At 31.7% G+C, this 21412-nt stretch overlaps 2 protein-coding genes across 6 annotated transcripts in view; both read left to right on the plus strand.

Annotated features, from left to right (window-relative positions):
- Window positions 1-912: 912 nt before the first annotated feature.
- On the plus strand, window positions 913-8477 carry LOC148614607 (allograft inflammatory factor 1-like). Its single transcript, XM_088588803.1, has 6 exons — window positions 913-1065; window positions 3725-3786; window positions 4449-4515; window positions 6473-6514; window positions 7027-7189; window positions 7840-8477. The coding sequence occupies exons 1-6, from the start codon at window positions 1032-1034 to the stop codon at window positions 7922-7924; spliced, it is 453 nt and encodes a 150-aa protein (XP_088444929.1). The 5' UTR covers window positions 913-1031; the 3' UTR covers window positions 7925-8477.
- A 1348-nt stretch (window positions 8478-9825) lies between these two features.
- Window positions 9826-21412, plus strand: part of LOC148614608 (uncharacterized) — a 30189-nt gene continuing 18602 nt past the window's right edge. For 3 of the 5 annotated variants that reach the window (XM_088588807.1, XM_088588808.1, XM_088588805.1), the window contains exon 1: window positions 19758-20689. In XM_088588807.1, the coding sequence (XP_088444933.1) occupies window positions 20493-20689 (197 nt within the window). In that variant the 5' untranslated portion in view covers window positions 19758-20492. Of the gene's footprint in view, window positions 10169-17519; window positions 17643-19756; window positions 20690-21412 lie in introns of those variants that run through there. The other 2 variants (XM_088588806.1, XM_088588804.1) reach the window with 2 other exon arrangements.

Genomic DNA, 21412 nt, shown 5'->3' on the forward strand with positions numbered 1-21412 from the left:
TTTTAAATCTAAAACAAAATGTAACAGAATTATTTATTTACGCTCTTATTCAGAAAGCCATTAAATAAAAGGCCCCAAAATGTATTAAGTGTCTCCCGTCTTCAACATCTCAATGGAATACTCTAGCAGCCTACAAGTACATACCTTCTGTACTTCCTCTTAATAACATTTTTCTTCTTTTTGTGTACACAATATAGCTTAAAATCTTTGTGTTATCTTATTTGATAATTTCTATATGCCCTTTAGAATTTTGTTTATATTTGAATAGTTTGATTTCCACTACCTGCTTTAACACTTACACTTTTAATCATTGCTGTGGTTGTGTGAAGTGATCATAAATTAACATCTTGTAGACAGAGACATACTGAAACTTTAAACTTACCAACGTAATTTTGCATTCATGTTCATCATAATTTCCAAAGTCTTTCACATTAACAGTGTAGAATATATGTAGACTGACGTACAAAATGATGTACACCACGGGCACTTTGATCATGCATCAATAAAAATATAAATTATAAGAATCCATGTTTTAAATGAATGCAAAACGACTATTGTGGGTCGCAGACTGATTAAAAGCGAACAAAAAGGTAATTTATTATCGTATTAATGACCTGTAGAGAGGGGGTCTTGGGGCTGGGGGCCTCTTGTTTGACAAAATAACCTAACCATCTAAACCGACATTTTCTCTCAAAGGGTCGAGGAATTAATGTTAATATGGAGGGGTGAGGACATACAGTCGGTGCCCAGATTCTCCATCCGTTTTTCGATTCTCGAGAGAATTAAAGCTAAAGGAACACAAGGAAACTAATGGACAATTAGGAATATACCTGTAGTGCTTGGGGAATTTATGTTTAAAGGGAAAATACAATAAGTAGTATATCTCTTTCCGTTTTCCTAATAAATGTTTTCATATCCATGTGAGCATGACATCCTTCTTTAGGACCTAATCACGTGACTATAGTTTTTACTGTACTAGGAAGTCGCTCATATGAAAAGACACGGTACACACATCAACAGTGAAATCAACGATGAACGGGAATATAGACCTTAGCGATAAACAGGGTAAGGAAGTAAATTCTTAAAGAACTTTTTATGCATTTATTCAAAATGTTTTTAGAAAGCTTAACATATTGACACAAATTTATCACATATGTTCTTGTTAAATAATTAATTCCTCGGTCTGTCAACTTCAACAAACCTTTACATATTTGGGTTATTGATTATACTTCCATGGGGTTTTTAAGCCTGATTGTTGCAAAGGAAAATTGAAAAAGAAGATTCTGAATGATAATTTATGGTATATAAGTCTTGTTTCTTCAATTTATCATAAAACATGCCTTGCATATACTTTTATTTAAAGACAGAAAGTTGCCAGGCATGCTGGTGGCATTGACCTAGAATACGAGTTCTGTAATTGATACTAATTCTAACACGTGTTTTGTAATTGATGCTGTGTAAAAATTAGGGGGTAATTACTAAAACTGATATGAAGGTGATATTCACGTTCAGAATGATCAGTTAATAACGCAGGAAAACACCATAAATGATGTTGTATCACATACATAGTATAGTACAATGTATCTTATTTTGGTCACATCATGTTAAATTTATTTAAACCACTTGTTCTTGACAGGGTCTCACGTTATTGAATACATGAACGTATGTTTAGGTATAGTTTAATGATACTGAGTCATTAAGCTTTGCAGTGATTCAGTTTTCGATAAGTCAAATGCTTATTCTAGTGAAATCAAATGCAAATCTCTTTCTAAATTAACTGAACTTGACTTTTTATTCACAATATGTGTTAGTGCGTCAGCGTGGGATAAAATCAATGAGGTAATACTGTATGGTTGGATCTGTTCGAATGAGATCATTGGCCGGGTCAATATTTCTACGATCCACCACGAATCAACAGTATTGGAATTTACTTATATAGTAAAGATCGATCAACTACTAGTATACTGGAATCAAATTTCCAGGATCAGTTCTCATATGATAATTATGAATTCATGTTTTAATATGAATTCACATTACAAGGATAAGTTCCTCAGGTTGTGTTTCTATCCACTACTTTTGCTAACATGACCCATTCCTTTGACATCCTACCAAACATGCAGGTTCTCACAGTAAATAATCATACTACTATCTTCTTTTGCACTTCCGTTTTTCCCTTTACGTTACAAAGATGTTAGATACAGGATCGTTTTAACACCAGTCTACGTAGTATACCATAAGAGGATTAATCTATAGGCTCGACGGCTTTCTGATGTTATCATTTACAGTTTATAGAAATGCATCAAGTTACAGGTTTAAAGGTCAAGAGATAAGTTTTGTGTGTGTGAAAAGTTGCTGAAATCAGTTTAATTCTTCCTGTTGTTATTTACAAAACAAGATGTGAAAATAATAAAATTACTATTAAACATACAAGCATTCCATCGATCCATTAAATAACATTGCCTTGTACGTTTGTGATACATGTATCTAATTGAAATTTATTTCAATTGTTTATAGAAAGTTTTCTCAACTTTTATATTTTTTCAAGCATTGTTCTTTTTTTCTTCCTTCCATTAACTATACTGAACAGATTCAATTTGTTAATTTAACGCTAAAACACAATAGACAACTTCCTTGACAATGGATCCTATTTGGTTTAATTATAATTTATTACGGAAGTAGCTACACGATATTCACTTATAGGTACTTGACGCATTACAGTATTGCGTAAAATTTTAGACAAAAAATTGTTTTCAGGGTTCTTCTGTTTGAATTCTACGAACGGACATTAGAAAGGTAGTTTTTATTTCCAAAACGTTGTACTGATGTGCTCTTGTATATAACATCGCTTGAAGCACTGCTCATGCACTGTTTTGTTCAGTTCAAGACAATATTTAAGTAAGGACAGAAAAATCGTTCCCGGATGGATGTAAACTAGTCATATTGGTCAAGTTGTAGCTATTATACTGTCATTAAATCATCAGTATGACATTTTACGTTACCTTTAACACAATGATGTGTCTGTTGTACGGAGAGATACTTAATAACCAATAAACAGATGTTTACATGTAATGTCCATAGGCTTAGACTTGTATTAGTCTAAAGAAAGCAGTTCTTGTGTGTAGTATACTACTAACACATCGGAACTAATCAACATTTTATATGAGATTCCGCGGGCGCGATTCCCCTAGATACGACGTATAAGTTTATATGGAGTACACCTTGAACACAAAAAACGATTGTCAAAGTAAAACCTACAGAAATTGACTTCAAAAGTGATTAAACATTATGAAGTATGATCTTGGCATATATGGTAAATGACGAAGGCAATTTTATCACATTATTTTTTATATACTATTTTGCAACATTAATAAAAGTGGATGGAATGCAATAAATTTAACTCTAAATTAAAGGTTAGGTATCAGGCTAAGTAACCATCTCAATTATTGTAGGCATTTTCTTTACAATATGTCTTTCCCTTGGGCACCATGTTTACAAATTCACTATATAAGTCATTTACACTTGGATCTACATATCATGTGTTCATTAGTACAGTACGTACATCCCACGCTTTACTCCTCTGACATTATACAAACTAAATTGGGATCCATATTTTTTTTTAAGTTTCAACCACAGGTATTTTTTTTTAATTTAGCTCTGTGCAACCCAATTGAGATTTTAATGCATGTTTTTGTTTTGACATGATGATGATTCTCTAATGTTATAGGTGGTAAAAAGTTTGGTCAGCTGAAGAAAAGACAAGAAGAGGACTTATCCACAATTAATAAGGTACATACCGGAACATGTGATCATACAAAAAGGGCAATCAAATTATTACATGTGATCATATGATATATATCGAGAATAGTCATGGTGAATATGTCAAAGAGACAACTTGAACCCCACCGGGATAAAATTGTCAGCCTAAGTCCACCCATTGGTCTTCAATGAACGCCGAGGAAACCCTCACACCACAAGGCAGGCTGCAGGTGACCCCAAAACATCATTATTATATTCACAGGTACAGCAAAAGAGTGTCCCCTATATCATAAAAATAAACAAATAATGAAAATGAAATAAGACATACAGAGGCCAGAAATTCCTGATTTTATATATTTTTTCCTAGGCAGTTATATGAAAATCTTTATTTTTTGGTTTTTTGTATCCCCAAAGTTTTGCGGATAAATTCGAATACACACATCCTCAACGATCAGCCGCAAGCTCTGAAAAGCGTTTGACGTTCGAAAATCACTCTAGTTAGTATTAGAGGGAACGAACTTCTGCCGCTGTTGTGGCGCTTGGATCAACCGGTCATACGTAAAGTGTCTAGATTCATTAGATTACATGACCTGAAATGTAATCAATAAGCATTTCAGATATAAACGAATATTTTTTTTTCTGATTTGATTACCATACATTAATTGATTGACGTTTATTTGTATATTAATTAGGAGTATGAGGAGGATGATTGCTATTCTGAAATCGAGGACCTGCCACAACAGTTGGAAGCTTACAAAGGTATCTTAGAATATAGGACGAATACACGTATATATTTTCTGATCAAGAAGACAGGAAAAAATTAACAAGTTGTCACGAATTTAAGAATATACGCAGTGGTGAATAATCCTGCTACTGTGTTTCTAGAATACCATATTATGCTTTCATAATTTGTATATAATTGCATACGAACAAAAAATAACAAAAGCAAAAACAAAAAACAAAACAAAAGAAAACGGTATGTAGATCTTGCAAAAGCTCTCCATTCTATTATGGCCCTTCCGGTCACGTCATTACCAAATATTTAAACATCAACGAGACGATTTTTTCCGTAAGGTCCTTTCTAAAGGTCCCAAGTCCCGTGAACCACGCTCAATTAATTGGAACTATAACTTTAAAGTTAATATGAATATGTCGTGAAGGACTAAGAAAATGGATAAAACGAGAACAAGAAGGCATTGATTCTCTGTCAGTGTAGGTAAAGGCTGTGAGGTATTTAGTTTTGAAAAGTGTGAAAGTTTTAATTAAGTCAATGAGTGTCAACGTTACATCAGTTTTCAAAGACCCCGACGTAGCAAAGACATTGTATACTATACATGACAAATATGTTGTTGGACCAGCAAACAAACCCCAAAACAACATTGTTTTTGTCTGTAAAAAGTATTACAAAACGTCTATTTACTTGATTCCTAAACTCCACAAGAATCCATACAAACAACGCTACACAGCTGGAACTGCAAAGTGTATCAACAAACCTCTTTCAAAGCTTTTAACTTCTATACTTACATCTGTGGAAAAGGGTCTCCAGCCCTACCACGGCACTTCTTACTTCCGTAGTGGTATTAGTTCAATGTGGAATCTAAAAAAAAATCAAATGATCTTTTGGAAACCCTCAATTCAAGATTATCACAAGAACACAATAGCATTAAAACCTATGATTTTTTAACACTTTATACTTCTATTCGCCATACTCAGTTAAAAACAGTACACATCGTTGTTACTCATAAAAAGACAGGACACCTAGATACAAATATGTAGTCCTTGGTAGAGATTCATCATACTTTGTAAAACATTATTCTAAATCATCTTCCAAATATACCGAAGAAGATGTTTTCAAAATACTCAAAATTTTTATTGCAACATATTTGGCGAGAGTAGAGGACGCATTTTTCAACAAACGGCCGGCATTCCAATGGGAACAAATTGTGCTCATGTACTAGCTGACCTATTTCTTCACTCTTATAAGGCTGACTTTATATCCTATCTTACCCAAAAGAAGAAAAAATCGTTTAGCTATACCCTTTCATCTCAGTTTCCGCTATATAGATAACGTATTATCGTTAAACAATCCTATTTTCTGGGATTTGATACATCGCATCTACCCCTAGGAACTTGAAATAAAGGATACTACAGACATTGTGAAGTCCGTCTCATATCTCGACCTACACTTAGAATTCGATGGTAATGGAAAACTATTGATCAAACAATACGATTAGCGCGATGACTTTCCTTTCATCTGTGGCAACATCCCTTCAGCACCTGCGTGTGGAGTTTTCATATCACAACTCATACGTTATGCCAGAGCAGAGGTGCACATGGTCAATGCTCCCAATTTTTAGTTGCGTTCGAGTTGCTCATTTACTTTTGTTACTTTGTATGTATTATTTTGGTAATTTTATGTTCTTTGTTGTGTGTAACTGTTTTCCATGTCTGGTCTTTGTCCCTGGATTACATTCTTTTGATTTCCGCTAGAATCTTGGTTTTTTGATTACTCTTGAACTCTTTTAATTTTTTGTTGTTTTGCACAATATATAATAATAAAAATAAAAACACTGAAAAGCAACCCCTTGTGTATTGATTTTAGGAATCTGGTAAATTACTTCCATAAAAGGTGAAATGAATGAAGAGAAAATGTTTCTAATAGTGCTAATTGCCCAATAATTTGCAACTATCCATCTATATAGGTTTTATCTTTCAGCACAATTCATGGAGTTTGATTTGGACAATTCAGGTGACATCGGTGAGTAAAGTTTTGCACATTCATTTATTATCGCTCATGTTTTACATATAGGATAAAAGATATACCCAGGGCATGTTTCTAGCCACTACTTTTCCTAACATAAACCAGTCCTTTAACATCATACCAACGTGAACTACAGAAACTCACAGCAAATAGTCATATTACTATCTTCTTTTGCACCTCTGTTTCCCTGTACATTACACAGATATTATAGATACAGGACCGTTTAAGATATTTATCGCCCTGTCACTGGGCGTTGGGTAGTAAAGTTTTCCTGGGCATTGTCCTTTGTCTCTACGTATATATCTGTAGTCCCTTGTCCATTCTTGCATATAGTTACTGCATGTATTAAAAATATGACCAACCCTCTCAGTTAATTTATGGAGTTTACACTATGGTAATGTATGCAAGTTCAAATTAATCCCTCAGTTGAGAAATCAGTTGTTTGGATTTATGGAAGACCACCATATTTTTCATAGCTGTACAATTGATAAAAGTATTCTGATTTACAGATGAAATGGAATTAAAACAAATGTTAGAGAAACTTGGTACTCCAAAAACTCACAAGGAAGTGAAAAAGATGATACAAGAAGTAGATACAACGAACTCGGGCACCATTCATTATAGAGAATTCCTTAATATGATGCTTGGAAAACGATCAACTGTGCTTAAGTTGTAAGTTATAGTTAAAGAAAAGGACCATCAATTATTTTAATCTATAAAATATTAAATACACAAGAAGGGTTAAATTGACAATCGTCCAGACGAACTAATAACAAAAATTGTACTTGACAAACACTATCTTTACAAAACTTGAATGATTTCATATGTACAAGGGTTTAAAGAGTAATTAAGGGAACCCAGATTCTAGCGGAAATCAAAAGAATGTAATCCAGAGACAAAGACCAGACATGGAAAATAGAAAAACACAACAAAGAACATAAAATAACCAAAATAATACATACAAAGTAACAAAAGTATATAGATGAGCAGTTGAAGAGAACTTTCGTTTTCAAGATATCATCTTGGCCTAGTCAGCTCAATGTGCTTTTGTCAAAATTTATTAAATTTCAATTTTGTCTGGCACTGACAATATGTTACTAAAATCTATATAAATCATGTAAAAGCTGAACCACATTCTTACTGACAATACAGTACCCCAAGTGCATGACCTGTACATTTAAAAAAAGGAGGTTGCTTCATAAAATCGAGATATATTTTGTTCCATTTATTTAAAATTCTCTGGAAGTCGATGTACATGTAATTCAGTCTAGATGAATACTGTTAACTTTATGTTCAGAAATCTCATATTGTTTTTTTTCCAGAATTTTACGATTTGAGCAGAAAAATAAAGAACAATCAAAACCCAGTGGACCACCAGCTAAACGAGATATCAGCAGTTTACCATAGAGAACAGGAACAAACACTTCTAGAAATTGTCGCTCATTTATATTATTATTTTGTCTAAATGACCAACGGTTTATTTTGTTAGATAGCTTAAATGGATGGATAACAAAAGTATTATTATTTTAGTAAGCTGATGAAAGATGAGAAATTGAGGGTTATCCGTTAAGGTTGCCTTTGTCATTGATTAGTACAATAATGTAAGGGGTTGGGACTCATGAAATAAAATGGTCCAATAACCAGGTATAAATTTAGGGAACCAGTTTTATTTGTATTTGTGATAAGAAACAAAGAATATGCTAGTATAATATAACAAAATTGAAAATTGAATCAATTGCTTTTTAACAATTTATGCACCTTCTTTGCCATTTAAATGAAGAGTTTACAAGAAAGAACTTACAGAAGCCATCTCGCTGTTCAATTTTCTTGACTATTTTCAGAACAAGTCATTCATACATACATTTCATTATTAAATAACTTTGTTATACTTGCCTTTCCTGTCTATTATTTTACATTTGTATTTTATACTTGTTAATAATAAATTAATCTGAAAAGTAAATGTGTGTTTGATTTGTGTTGAATGTATTAGGGGTCACGTCTTGTCAAATGCCGTTTAAATCGCAGTTTCTGTTTTGCTGCAATGTATAAACCAATGCTGGATATATCCAAAGGGGGGGGGGGGGTTCCAGGCCAGGCGTGCCTCCTCCACATTTACAGAAAAAAAGTTGAGAGAAAATCACTGAAGCGGGATGGTTCGCGCAATTTTTTGGTCATTGCCAGTGCGCCCTCCCGATTTCAGTTTAACATTACCGATCAGATCATCTATTATTTTTCTCTATCGAAGTTAAGTAATTCATTAATTCCTCGAGCAAGCACGTGATGCACACTCGACTAACCACGACTAGAATACTCGATGAAGAATAGCTGTGTATATAATTAGCAGTTCATTACGGATCACTTAATTCCAGCAAAAATATATCATTTTTAGTGTCGACATTTGTAGTTTTAAACCATTTCGGTCAAAGTTTTCATAACAGCAATTATTTCAGTAATAAGTGTTTTGTTAAACAATAAAAACGACAAACAAATAAAACAAGATAACAACACAAGTTACCATTATATAACCAGCATCTTCTATATATAAATGCCTTTACCTTTATTTGGACATTTTTCTTTTAATTAATGATATTTAATTATACTGTTAAAAGTTATTCCGCCAAATGTAACAAAATTTTGGGACTGCTTTAGGTGAATATTTTTGGTATAATCAAACGGCTCTATGACATAGGATTGCCAAACAACGGAAACTCGGAAAACAGCTAGCTTTAGATCAAAATCAGTATGTGGCAGCATACAATATTTATATATGAATCTTTCGAAAGCGTTTGACTGACTAGTACATGACATTATTCTCTCTGAGCTGTATACGTACGATCTATCTCCAAAAGCAGTAGAATTACTAAGAAATCATATACTGGCCGAAAACAACAAACGAAGGCCAATGAGTCTCCAACACATAGGCTGGTATACAAAAAAGTGTACCTCAAGGTTCCATATTTGGTCCTTTGCTTATTGATTTTTTTCAAGTGAAATCTTTTATTTTACCGTACAACAAATCAAATATTGCACTTATACTATGAAGTTTTTTATGTATGGGTATCGACTGGTATATATTATATATAGGACTATATACCAGTCGACCCCCCATATATCAGAAAACTTCAAATATATAGTATAAGTGCAATATTTGCTGTTATAACACATTATCGAATGTCATGAATAAGATGCACCTATAATTTTTTTTTTTTGGTACATGTACTACTTCTTTAAAGTTCTTTCCCCTCCCTTATTTCAGCAATATTTTTCAGGTTATTTGTCGCACCTGCAAAGCTGCGCAATTATTTCCAAATTAGGTTTTTAGTGCGCATACGTAACCAAAACAATATGGCGGAAAATATTTTGGTTTGGCTTCTGACATGTGAATGAGACAACCGAAAATCTTGTCCCTGTTATTATGAAGTATTGAGAAGAAATAGAAATCTTTCGACCTAAACACAAGCAACAAGTTCTTCTTCTTCATCTTTTTTGCTAAACTTCCACTCCTAACATTTGACAAAAAGGCCAATAATCTGAAAGTGCGGCGTGTGTGCCGAAGAAGAGGAAATTTTGTATATTGATATTTATTGTCATTTTTGATATTTCGGTTATGAAAAAACACAAGAATTGAATGATGTTGGGCGGAGCATATTCGTATCCTTTTATCTAATTTATTATTGTACTTGTACATTGTCATTGTATGTGTATTGACTAATGTCATTGAACATAGCCATAGGTCTAATGTCTGTTAGAAAGGGTATAACTGGAATTACCGAAAACCAGACAGACAGAAACATCATTTATGTTGATAAAGAGCTGTACAGGGCTTGTGTTTGTATTTATATACCACCAAATTTAAATAAAGTTTCTGTCTTGTGTAAAAGGGTAGCTTGAATAACCAAAACCTCAATAAAATATGTTACTTGCGGGGTTTTTCTGAGTTCTTATGATGGGCCAAGCTTCCATTTTATATAGAGGCCTATGGAAATATTCAGGATTTCAATGGGGCATTTGAAAAAGAAATGGGTCCTTGAAAAAATTTCATAGGCCAGAAATCTGTTAATACTGTCATAAGGAAAAAACAGTACATTTTGGTGCCTTATCAAGGGGCCTAGCCAAATAAATGACCAGTTTCATTCTATCTCAACACATTTTCCTGTAAAACTGAAAAAGGCCAATCCCAGGTTAATCCCTTTACTAGGTTGTAAACATTGTAATTGCTCACTGTGTTAAACATGTTTGAAATAATTGTTTCATAAAAAAAAACAGTTATTTATGAATATTTCAACAATTTATTGACAGGTAGATAATAATTGAGAAGCAATCATCTGATTGGATGATGGTTGACTTGTAGATATTGGAACCCAAATTTCCAATTGGATCTACATGTACATGTTTTATCGTTTTATGGACAGCCAATCATTTGTTAATGATTAATTTCTACTGCAAAATTAATTTGATAAACGGAAACAATTTAACAGGTCTAAATTGTGTAGAATCACATAAAATTACATGTTTAGTTATTCAAAATGTCAGTTACTAGTACCAACTTAATTACCTCCCATAGAATTTTTTGTCTTTTTACATTTTCTGTATTTTCAACAGTACGGTATACATGTACATGTACTTGCCAAAATTTGTAAATGCAATAGTTATAGGAAATACTATTCCTATACATGTAGATACAATTTACATGTACACTTACATGTAAGTGATAAATTCATATTTTGATTATTTGTTACATTTCATAAAACATTTTACAATGTACCTCATTGGTATGTAGTAAGTGTAAATGAGCACTTGCCCATGTTTAACCAAATTTCTTTATGGGGATGAAGAAGTGCTTCTTTGAGAGAGAAACCACCTTTCCATATAATTCTTTGCTATAACATATTTCCTCTTTGAAATGATGTTAGCAAAAAATGTACATGTACAAGTATGAAAAGTGGGGAAGGTATTCATATTTTTGCGTGAAAACAGTAGGAATATATGAATATTTTTATTTTCTCAATTTTTTTTAGAGTATCTAAACTTTAGAATTTCAGTTAGGTTAAGAAGTAACCACCACTAATAAAGGGGCTTACCAGGGCTTTTATTACTTTTGAAAGTAGCTATACCTACAGCTGCAAATAGGCCGTTATTTTCCTATTACCTCAGTATAAATTTTGCTAAAGTAGATGTCTTAAACAAGAAAATTGGCAAAAGTAGAAGGAGAAAATTGATGCCTATTGCCTTCAAATGAAAGCCCTGCTTACCAAATTCTATTTATTAACAGTGTGGGAAACCACTGCTTGCCAGCTCGCCAAATACAAGTAGATGTGTAATTTGGCGAGTTCTCATTAGCTTACACTCGTCATTTTGGCGACTGTCTTTGATTGGCAAGTTCCAAGGAAAGTTAACCAGTCAACAGGTTATTTAGTAAAACATCCCTTAACATCATACATTAAAATATGTTCGCTACATTTTAAGAAGTTTAGCTTGAATATGTCAAGTGAATTTTGGCATGATATACACAATTTTATTGACTTGTAAAGCATTGTTGACGATCTGCCTTTTTAATTTCTGGTAAATGGAACGTGCCAAAACGTATGCGACGGTCCCGATCTAGTATAAGTATTCAAACAAAATTATCTTCAGGTTGGTAATTTAAGATATGTTACCTTGCAAATAAGTTGTTTATTGTCAAAATGAAAATGAACAAGAAGCAAATGATGAACATTTTCATGTTTCATAATGATGAATCTGTTGAAATATTATTTTATTTTTAAAATATGAGTTCAGAAATAGAGTACTTACATGTATTTTGTTACTGTAAAGTACATGTACATGTACATGAAAAACTTCAGTAGGAAAAGTTTTTGAAAGAATGTAACTTTAAAAACAAATGAATTTAGCTAGTTGAATTTGTTTGGCTAGCAAGATCAATATTCCACTAGCCAGAATGGCAATTTGGAAAAAAAATGATTTCCCACACTGTTATTTTATTATATTACATGTACATGTATTTGTGTAATAAAACACTTGGTCATTTGAAAAAAGGGTTATTAATACTAAAGAGGTGTCATCAATACATTTGTATAGTTAAACCTATAATGTTCCTTGGGATATCCTGTATAGAGCCTGATGATATGGGTATTTTTGTTTCCATATAAAAAACATGGCCGCTGTTACTTATAATAGATCAGAAGTTTTTCTCATAATCTCTAAATGTGTTAGATGTAGCCAAATTCTTTCAATTGCTAAAGTGATCCTTATCATAAGGCCTACAATAGTCTGCAGGGATCAAAGTTGTTGGACAACTCCTTGTTAGAGTTATTGCCCTTGAAGGGTGAAAAATTATGTTTTTGCAGTTCTTGAAAACTATAGTACCAATTAATAGAAAGAAAATTTCACTTGATGAAATGATCCCTATAATAGTCCTACAAAAGTCTTATTTGAGTCAAAATTGTTTGACAGCTCCTTGTTCGAGTCATTGCCTTGAAAGGGAAAAATTTAACCACTGGTGAGCTATTCGGGCTTCTGGGAGTCTCTTGTTTTTATTTTTGGTACAATTTTGAATTTTTTTGATTGGAATTCATATCATGTACTGGTTTCGAGACACTGAGGTACAAAGTTATCCATGAATGCAAAAATTTACACTTAAATTCAATTTCAAAATATTGTGCAATGTTGTGTACAAATGAGTTGTTGTGTCCATAATGAACTGTGTGTCTCAGTCTGTATGTTTCGTGTGTGTAATATTATGTCCACACTTGCCTCATGTGAACAGAGTTCAACTGACTTTTAATTTAAAGGATTTTATTGTATTGTAGTGTATGAACAGCCATGCTTTTAACAAACAAATCATTTTAATAGTATAAGGAGAATGGATATGGTGAATATGTCAAAGAGACAACAACCCCATGGGGATGCAAAATGTCAGCTGAAGGCTACCCATGGGTCTTCAATGAACAAAGAGGAAACCATCACATCACAAGGAAGGCTGCAGCTGGCCCCAAAGCGTTAAACATTTTTTTACATTTACATTTTTTTTTACATTATACAATTTTTTTGTACACAGGTACAGTGAAATAGTTGCATCAGTATGCTCTATCAATATTTCTGGCTTTATTTATTTAGGAATATCAATGAATCAGTCAAGATTATTCACCAATCAATTCCTTCTAAAAAAGGATATTAACCAGTAATCTTATATTGCAATCAAGTCTTCATGTTTGGAAATTTCATGAGATTCCATTCTGTAATGTCTGGTATGGCTTACTAAATTTGTTATATCTTTATTCTCATAAAGCCAATATACATTGGTACAGAGATTACAGCATGCAGCACACAATATAATACAATACAATAAGCACAATAGCTATATACAATATTTACAATAATGTATAAAGGAGACTACGGTACAGTGTAAGAAAGCCAGGAGTCCCTATTTAGATAAATTGATAAGCCTGATAAATTTACACAGTTTTTCAAGCAGTACTGGTTTTCTTGTGGACATCAGTGTTGAAAATATACGTGTGTTTTGGTTACAAAGATGATATTTTGGGAGAAATCATTTACGTTCCTCATTTAAGGTATTACATTTGAAAATATAATGATATTCATCACCCAATTTTTCACAAGTATGATTTTAGAATATTTCTCCACTTGTCTGTCTCAATAGGTAGATAATTATCAGTAGTTCTAAACCTACAAAATGTTAAAGCATCTTTCTTTTTCAAAATTTAAAAATAAAATTCTAATTCTTATTCATTTTTGAATAATCTGTAATTGATTGACTTTGCCGAGTCCATTATAAGTGTATTCCAATTTTGTCTATACTGATCATGGAGTCGTCGTTATATAAAATATTTCAAGGCAGATTTACTAGGTGGTATATTAGTCTCCCATATATAAGAACAACCACATTCATCGAAAATTGATTTCATAAAAAGCAACATTTTTAATTTCTATTTCCCTGGTCAAATATCTTTTTCGAGAGTCTGAACATTATATTAGAAATTTTCTACTCTTTTCCATAAGCTAATCTAAACCAAAATGAAATACATCTAATTTTGATATAATTATCGATAGGAAATTGTTCATGTACATGTTCAAATTATCTGTTTTTTCTGTTTACTATTGTATTATTTATGGTTCTACCAGAATACCAGTAAATCATTCTACTTGTACAATGTATATATTGATGATGTTTGTTTTATGTTGATGGGTTGATGGCATACATGTACATGTAGTTAAATATTTAATGACAAGTTTAGTAAAGACTTAAGAGTGTTTCAGATAAATGTTTACATTTGTGCTTATCTGTTACTTATTGTTTTGCTTTATAAATATTTGGATATAGTCAGTGTGTTAGAATGCTAGTTTATTTTACTTGTACATTTGTAATTGTGTGAATATGTTTCTTTTTTGCAGTGCTGATAGACACTTTCCTGCCTAAGTTTGAAATGACAAAGAATGACATTTATATACAAGCCAACTATTATACGCCCAGTCAAAATTATAAAATTCCATGTTACAACAAATACGTAGACTGCTTTTTATCTTTCAATTTGGGGCAATATGTATTTATTGGAAATAACCTGTAATATTTTAGCTGTAGTGCTACAAAACATTTTCATAACATATACATGGACATGATATAAATGTAATAAAAGGTGCATACCAGGGTAAACAGAGAGAATATTATAGAAATCTGTGTATATGAAATAGAAATTGAATGGTATAGGAGTGTATGTAAAACTAACAGTGAATTAATGTGGTAAGGCACATTTAAGACAATTTAATGATACTTTTTATTTTACAAGGAATTTAAATTGAGTTACTTCCCTTTCCATGGTAAACAATTTTGTTAAGTTCTCACTAATTGGTTAACCATTTCTAATATGAATTGATTTCCATTTATAAATGCCTTTTCATCTTCCCTAGTAGTAATTTACCTCTTCAGTCAATAAAAGTCTTCACTAACTGAGTTTGACAACAATTATTTCAGATCTATATAAGGATTGCTCTTTTGTTCCTCAACTTCTTTCTTGAATAGAACTAGTTATTGAGATGAGAAAAAAGGGACATTGAGTTTTGAAGCAGTACTTTGGTTTTTTTCTTTTTATTGGAATTGTTAATCAATAAGACTACATTTATAGGAGAAATAAAGACATTATTATACCTCCCACAAGCAAAGTTTGGGGGAATCATGTATACAGGAATCACACTGTCTGTCTGTCCTTCTGTCCACATTTCTTGTAAGTACAACTTCTCCTAAACCACTCAAAGGATTTTGATGAAATTGTATAGGAAGGTTGGGTATCATATGAAGATGTGCATGAAGGAATATAATTACTGTGCGAGGACTCCAAACGGAGATAATATTAATCAAGGGTTTTACATGGTAAAACCTTTTAAGTGTAACTCCTCCTATACTGCTACGTGGATTTTGATGAAATTTTATGGGAAGGTTGGGTATTATATGTAGATGTGCATGAAAGAATATAAAAATTACTATTAGATGACGCCAATAGGAGATAATGCAATATATTTATTTTTGAATGAAGTCCATTTGAAGTGGTAGGTATTCTCTTCGTGAGCTTTCTTGCAGTATTTCTAGCTTAATCGGTTTCTAACTTTTTTCAAGGTTTGCTTTTGCTTTTTCATTTAGGGAAACATTTAACAGTATACATGTAACTAGGATTTGAAAATCAGGGTAGCCCTATACACATTGTACAATTCTGTCACCACTAATTCTTCACAGTGGAGATGGTTTTAGTGTTGTCCCCTAATGCACTGTTGTCAACTATTTCAAAATATGCCTGTAGTTTAATAATTCCACTGCTTACATGACAATTTATATCTAAATATTTTTCAAGTTTAATAACATTTCAGTTTGATGCAGAAAAAATAAATGAAAAGTTAGAATGAAGCAATTTTATCACAGTTTTTAATTTGGTGGATTAAAATCTAGTTTGATTGTCCATAAAATACTGCATTTTTTGTGTAATGAACCTTATTTTTTCTTCTTAATGGCATTTACCACCACATTTTTACAGGTGTTTTAGTTTTTTTTTTACATCTATTGGGTGAAAAAAAAAGAATTATTTTTTCATTTGAAAAAAATAAGGATCTTGGTACTAATTAATTTTGTATGTTTTTTCATTGATAAATTTCATAAAACTGTCAATACATGTATTTGTTTTCATTGGTTTTCTAAGTTAAGTGTAATATTCTTGTTTAATATTTTCTTGTTAAAAGTATTTTTTTCCAATTGGAAAAAATATGAATCTTGGTACTGTTTAGTTTTGCATGTTTTACATGTAGGTCAATATATCTATAAAGTCTTTCAAGTTATTCCTGATTTCCTATTTTTTAAACCAAAAAAGTACCTTACAGGCTTACCTAAATAGAAAAACATGTATTTTCTGGTTTGATAATTAGGTTGTTATGTTTTTGGACAATACAGGCATTATATTAAATATACAAGACCTGCACTGAATTTCAAGGTTTAAGTCACAATGAACATATTACCCTGTCACAACAATTTAAATGTTTCTACCCTTTTTGGTTTAATTTTAATTCTTTAATTGACTTTTTTGTTCAAAATATAAATTATAAATCAAGTTGTCAAATAAGTCTTCAGTGATCAGAGAATTATATACATGTACTTTTCATCTTAAAACTTGAACATTTGAACTCTCCTTGCCACTGAAAGGTATATAATTAAGTTGAACAGTACATACATGTACATGTTTATAACACGTACATGTATGTCAAAGGTCAGCAATTTTTCAATAAGCTTTAGATTTTACAGTCAGTGATACTACATTTGTTCTGATATTAAACCATAGTGTTTGCTAAGCCTAAGTTATTTTATTCACTTTACGTTTTTTCCTGTGTTTGTCTGTGATAATAAAGGCAGCCATTAAAGGCAGCATATTTATTTTAACCAAATGTTAATAAATACATGTATTATTATGCAATGTTACTTAGCTTTTTTCCTTAAATAACAATTCAGTAAAACATACAAAGCAATAGAACAACAGCAGGTAGAACATCTGAAGCACTTGAATGAAAACCACCATGATGATGCCATTGCTAGAGCCAAGAAACTACAGCTAGAAACAAATCGTAGGCGCAAGTATGTATACATATTGAATTAAGCCATGAGTATTGAAGAAAGGTACAATGCTGTAAACCATTTTATTTTGCTGACAATTAGTTATGTAATTTAGTATGTCAATCCAGTTTTGCCTCAACTTAATTTTGAGCCCAACACTTTTACAAAGATGTGCTTGAATTCATAGCTGTAAAGTCAGCAAAAATAAATAACTTGCCAAAATAAGTTGTTTTAAAGTATTCAAGAACAGCTCTGAAAGGTCTTATGAATGGCTTCCTGGTTCCCTCTCTAGGGCAATTTGATAAAAAGTAATTATAGTCCTTTGCCTTCCTTATTCTTAATGGGATATTTTGCCTTTTCTATACATTGTTCTCGCAGTGTCTTTACTTCATGTAGCTTGCTTTATGATAAAATTACTTCATGGGATCCCTTATGTTTCCTTCTGTGCTATTTTTTACTATACCTAGACATGATCTGGTATGATGTATGTTACATGTACATGTTTATTCTGAAGGGAGTATTTTTTCCATTTTCAAAATGTTCATACTGAATAATTGATTGCCTGAAAATAAATATTCCAATAAAACTGTTATTTTCTTATGGTCTACTATCAAAACCTATTTCCAGGACATTTTTAAAATCATGTTGTTGACCTTGGTAAGTTTCAGGTAAAATTTGGGACTCCTTCCTTTGTACTACACTTAGTGAAAGTACTTTATCTGCATTTTTCAAGAGTTTCTTAGCTCCTCCTATATGTTTTGGGAAGAACAATAGGGTATTTGGTTAACAAAAGGTCTACAGAATATACACCTCAAAGACAACAGGTACTTTTATATTGGATTCCCCTTGCTTGTTCATATGTCTGTTACTCTGTCTGTCCCAATTTCATCACATCAATTTTATTGATTTATAAAATTGGTTGGTGGCTTTTTATAGATGGGATAATGTAGTAATATAGTGCTAGGTCATGTGTGGTTTTGCCATCTCTGTGTTTTTCATCCTGTGTTGTGTACTGTCATTGATAACTTTTGTTTAAAATTTTCCTCTGAATCCACTAAGTGGATTAATACCAAACCATGTCACCAGCATACTCAATTACTTGTATCTACTTTGAATATTGTGTTGATTATGTAGATTAAGCATGAAACATGGGGGCTGTTGCTATTTTTAGACCACAGGGGTCAAGTCAACAATTTCTATATATACATGTATCTCAAAAACTGTAAGGGATACTGGAAAATAAATGAGGACTTTCCTGCCTCAGCTTGGAGAGCTGTACAAAAGTCTTTTGGGTCGAGAAGTTGTAGGTACATAATGTATTGCTTTTGAAAGGTGCAGAATGACGATTTTTTGTTATTTTGCACAAGTGGGGAAATACCTAGCCTGACAATGCATAAAGCTTCATGTTTTTGTGAAAACCTTTTTAAATAACTGTGCATGCAGAAACAGTTTTGCATACTAGGTAAATGTTGAGTATCAAACCATTTCTGAATGGTAGAAGTTATGATGATGATACTCCTTCAAAGTGGTTTTGTAAATATTTGTGTCATTCTAAAATGTACATGTATGTATAAAAAAAATTGTGTTGTCTTCTTTAGTTAGATATGTCAATTAGTCATTGAAGCTTGGTGGCTTTAGACTTTTAAGGTATTTGGAAACATGCCCAGAGTGTAAATCTTTAACAAAATACATGTGGTTCTGGTATACAGTCACTTTACAATAACTTTTTAAAGTAAAAAAATCTATTAAACTTTCTTTTATATTTTGTTATTCAAAAAACTTCAGTAGAACTCATTTATCATTCTAATGAAATAAATTCATTCATTTTTAGAAAAGGTTAGCTTATGGAAATATGTTTAAAAAGATTTTGAATATTTTGTTCAAGTCTATACTTACAAAGGGTATTCCATTTAATTAATAGTCATATACATGTGTATTTCAACACATTGTTGTATTTGATCAATATATCTTGTCCATACCTTCAATACTCCTCAATAGAAGTAGTTTATAAAAGATGTAAAGGCATGCACAGATCTTTGTCTATTGTCAGATGATATAAGACAGAATAATGGAAGATTATATACATAGAATGGTATACTAAATTGACAAATTTATTCCCCATATACTTCTTAAAGACGAGATTACACTTGTACGAATGAAATCAATTTATTTTGACACTGATAACTTGAATGGCAGAGAATAGTCTCAATTGTGTGATGAAATGGAGAGATTTAAACTAGTGTTGTTTTTATGGTGCACCATAGAACCTACGTATATTAAATCTCTTTAATGTTTCTAAGGAAGGTACGCTGGGGGAGTGCATTAAACGCTTGTCAGAAAGTATTCCGAGGATTACAGCTCTGTCCAGCAGTGAAGGATTAATTGATCTGTATTCACATTAATTTACTGCTGGATTATTAAATCTAAATGCAGTAATTGTTCAGACTAAGAGTTATGGAGCTAATATGAAAGTGGGAGATTTAATATTAATAATCCTGTCATACTAATGTTGTATATTGGTTCGTTAAAACATTTATTTTCTTAAATCATTTTGTTTCATTGCTTTAAATATTTGTTTGCACCAGGAGGACCTAGTGTCTGTATAGATAAATAATTAAAAAAATCACTGCTTGAATTTAAGATGTTTGAATTATTCACTTACAAGGAATTTAGGTTTTTATTTAAATAATGAGGGTCCTAATACTTTTTCTTTCAAATATCATAACTAAAGATGTGAATTATAACTTGTGGTTCAAGTAGGACATAGATTTCCAAAAGAAATTTAGTTGACCTCTCATTTGGACTTATGTGATTATAACATTTACCAGAGGTTTAGCTTTTAACATACAAGTGCATTTAGGATAAAAATTCATGATGAATTCAAATGGATTTGTGAAAATAAGATTCCCAAAGTGTATAGATGAAATCATTGAAAGGAAGGAACAACGGATGAGATTAAACAGCAGTTTGGATTCATCAAATCTGCCTATCCAACATAACTTAAATAATCTTATCAAAAGTGTCGGATTTATAGAGAAACTGCCCGAGTACTCTACTCATATACTCAGGTAAATTACTCATCATCTTGGGGAAAGTTCATAACTGGGAATTTATTAAGGACATTATTCCATACTCCACACATTATACCCATTGTTAAATAGAAACAGGTTCACATTTTAACATATGTTGTAAGTGTTGTATTAACAAAAAATGTTGACTTCCATTGGACAATATTTCAGCTTTCAGAGTATCAATACCACATTGATGGCCTATATTTTTCATGTATGCTCAGACATTTTTTGAAACATTCAATTGTGATTTATTCAGATTTTTGAAACAGTTGAAATAGAATGGAAGAAAAACTGTATACATGTAGTACTGTATGTAATTATGAAAACTTGTCATCCTCAATCTTAATTAGAATGCTAGTACTCAATTTGTCAAGTATGCAAATGACATCTACAAATCTATTTGCTAACCTTAAATTTATGAAAAATTATCAAATGTAAATGTACAATGTACCATAAATGGGTAGCTTGACAAGAACTAGTTTCTTGCAAAATTTATTCATAATTTCAACTTTTTTCAAAAGTTCTATTATGTAAATTTAAATGTTGAAAAAATGACATACACATGAGTATTAGGAAGCTGATGGCCATAATTACATGTACATGATCTGTTTTCTGTGAAGTTTAAAAGGTAAATTTTCAATACAACTGAATATTTTTTTTCCAGAAATTGTTGTGACCATTATATCTTTGTTGTGAAATAGTGAAGAGTTATTTTCTATT

This window comes from Perna viridis, chromosome 6 (assembly GCF_037379345.1).
Source record: "Perna viridis isolate PV_CMFRI_1.1 ecotype Kerala chromosome 6, ASM3737934v1, whole genome shotgun sequence".
Taxonomy (NCBI): domain Eukaryota; kingdom Metazoa; phylum Mollusca; class Bivalvia; order Mytilida; family Mytilidae; genus Perna; species Perna viridis.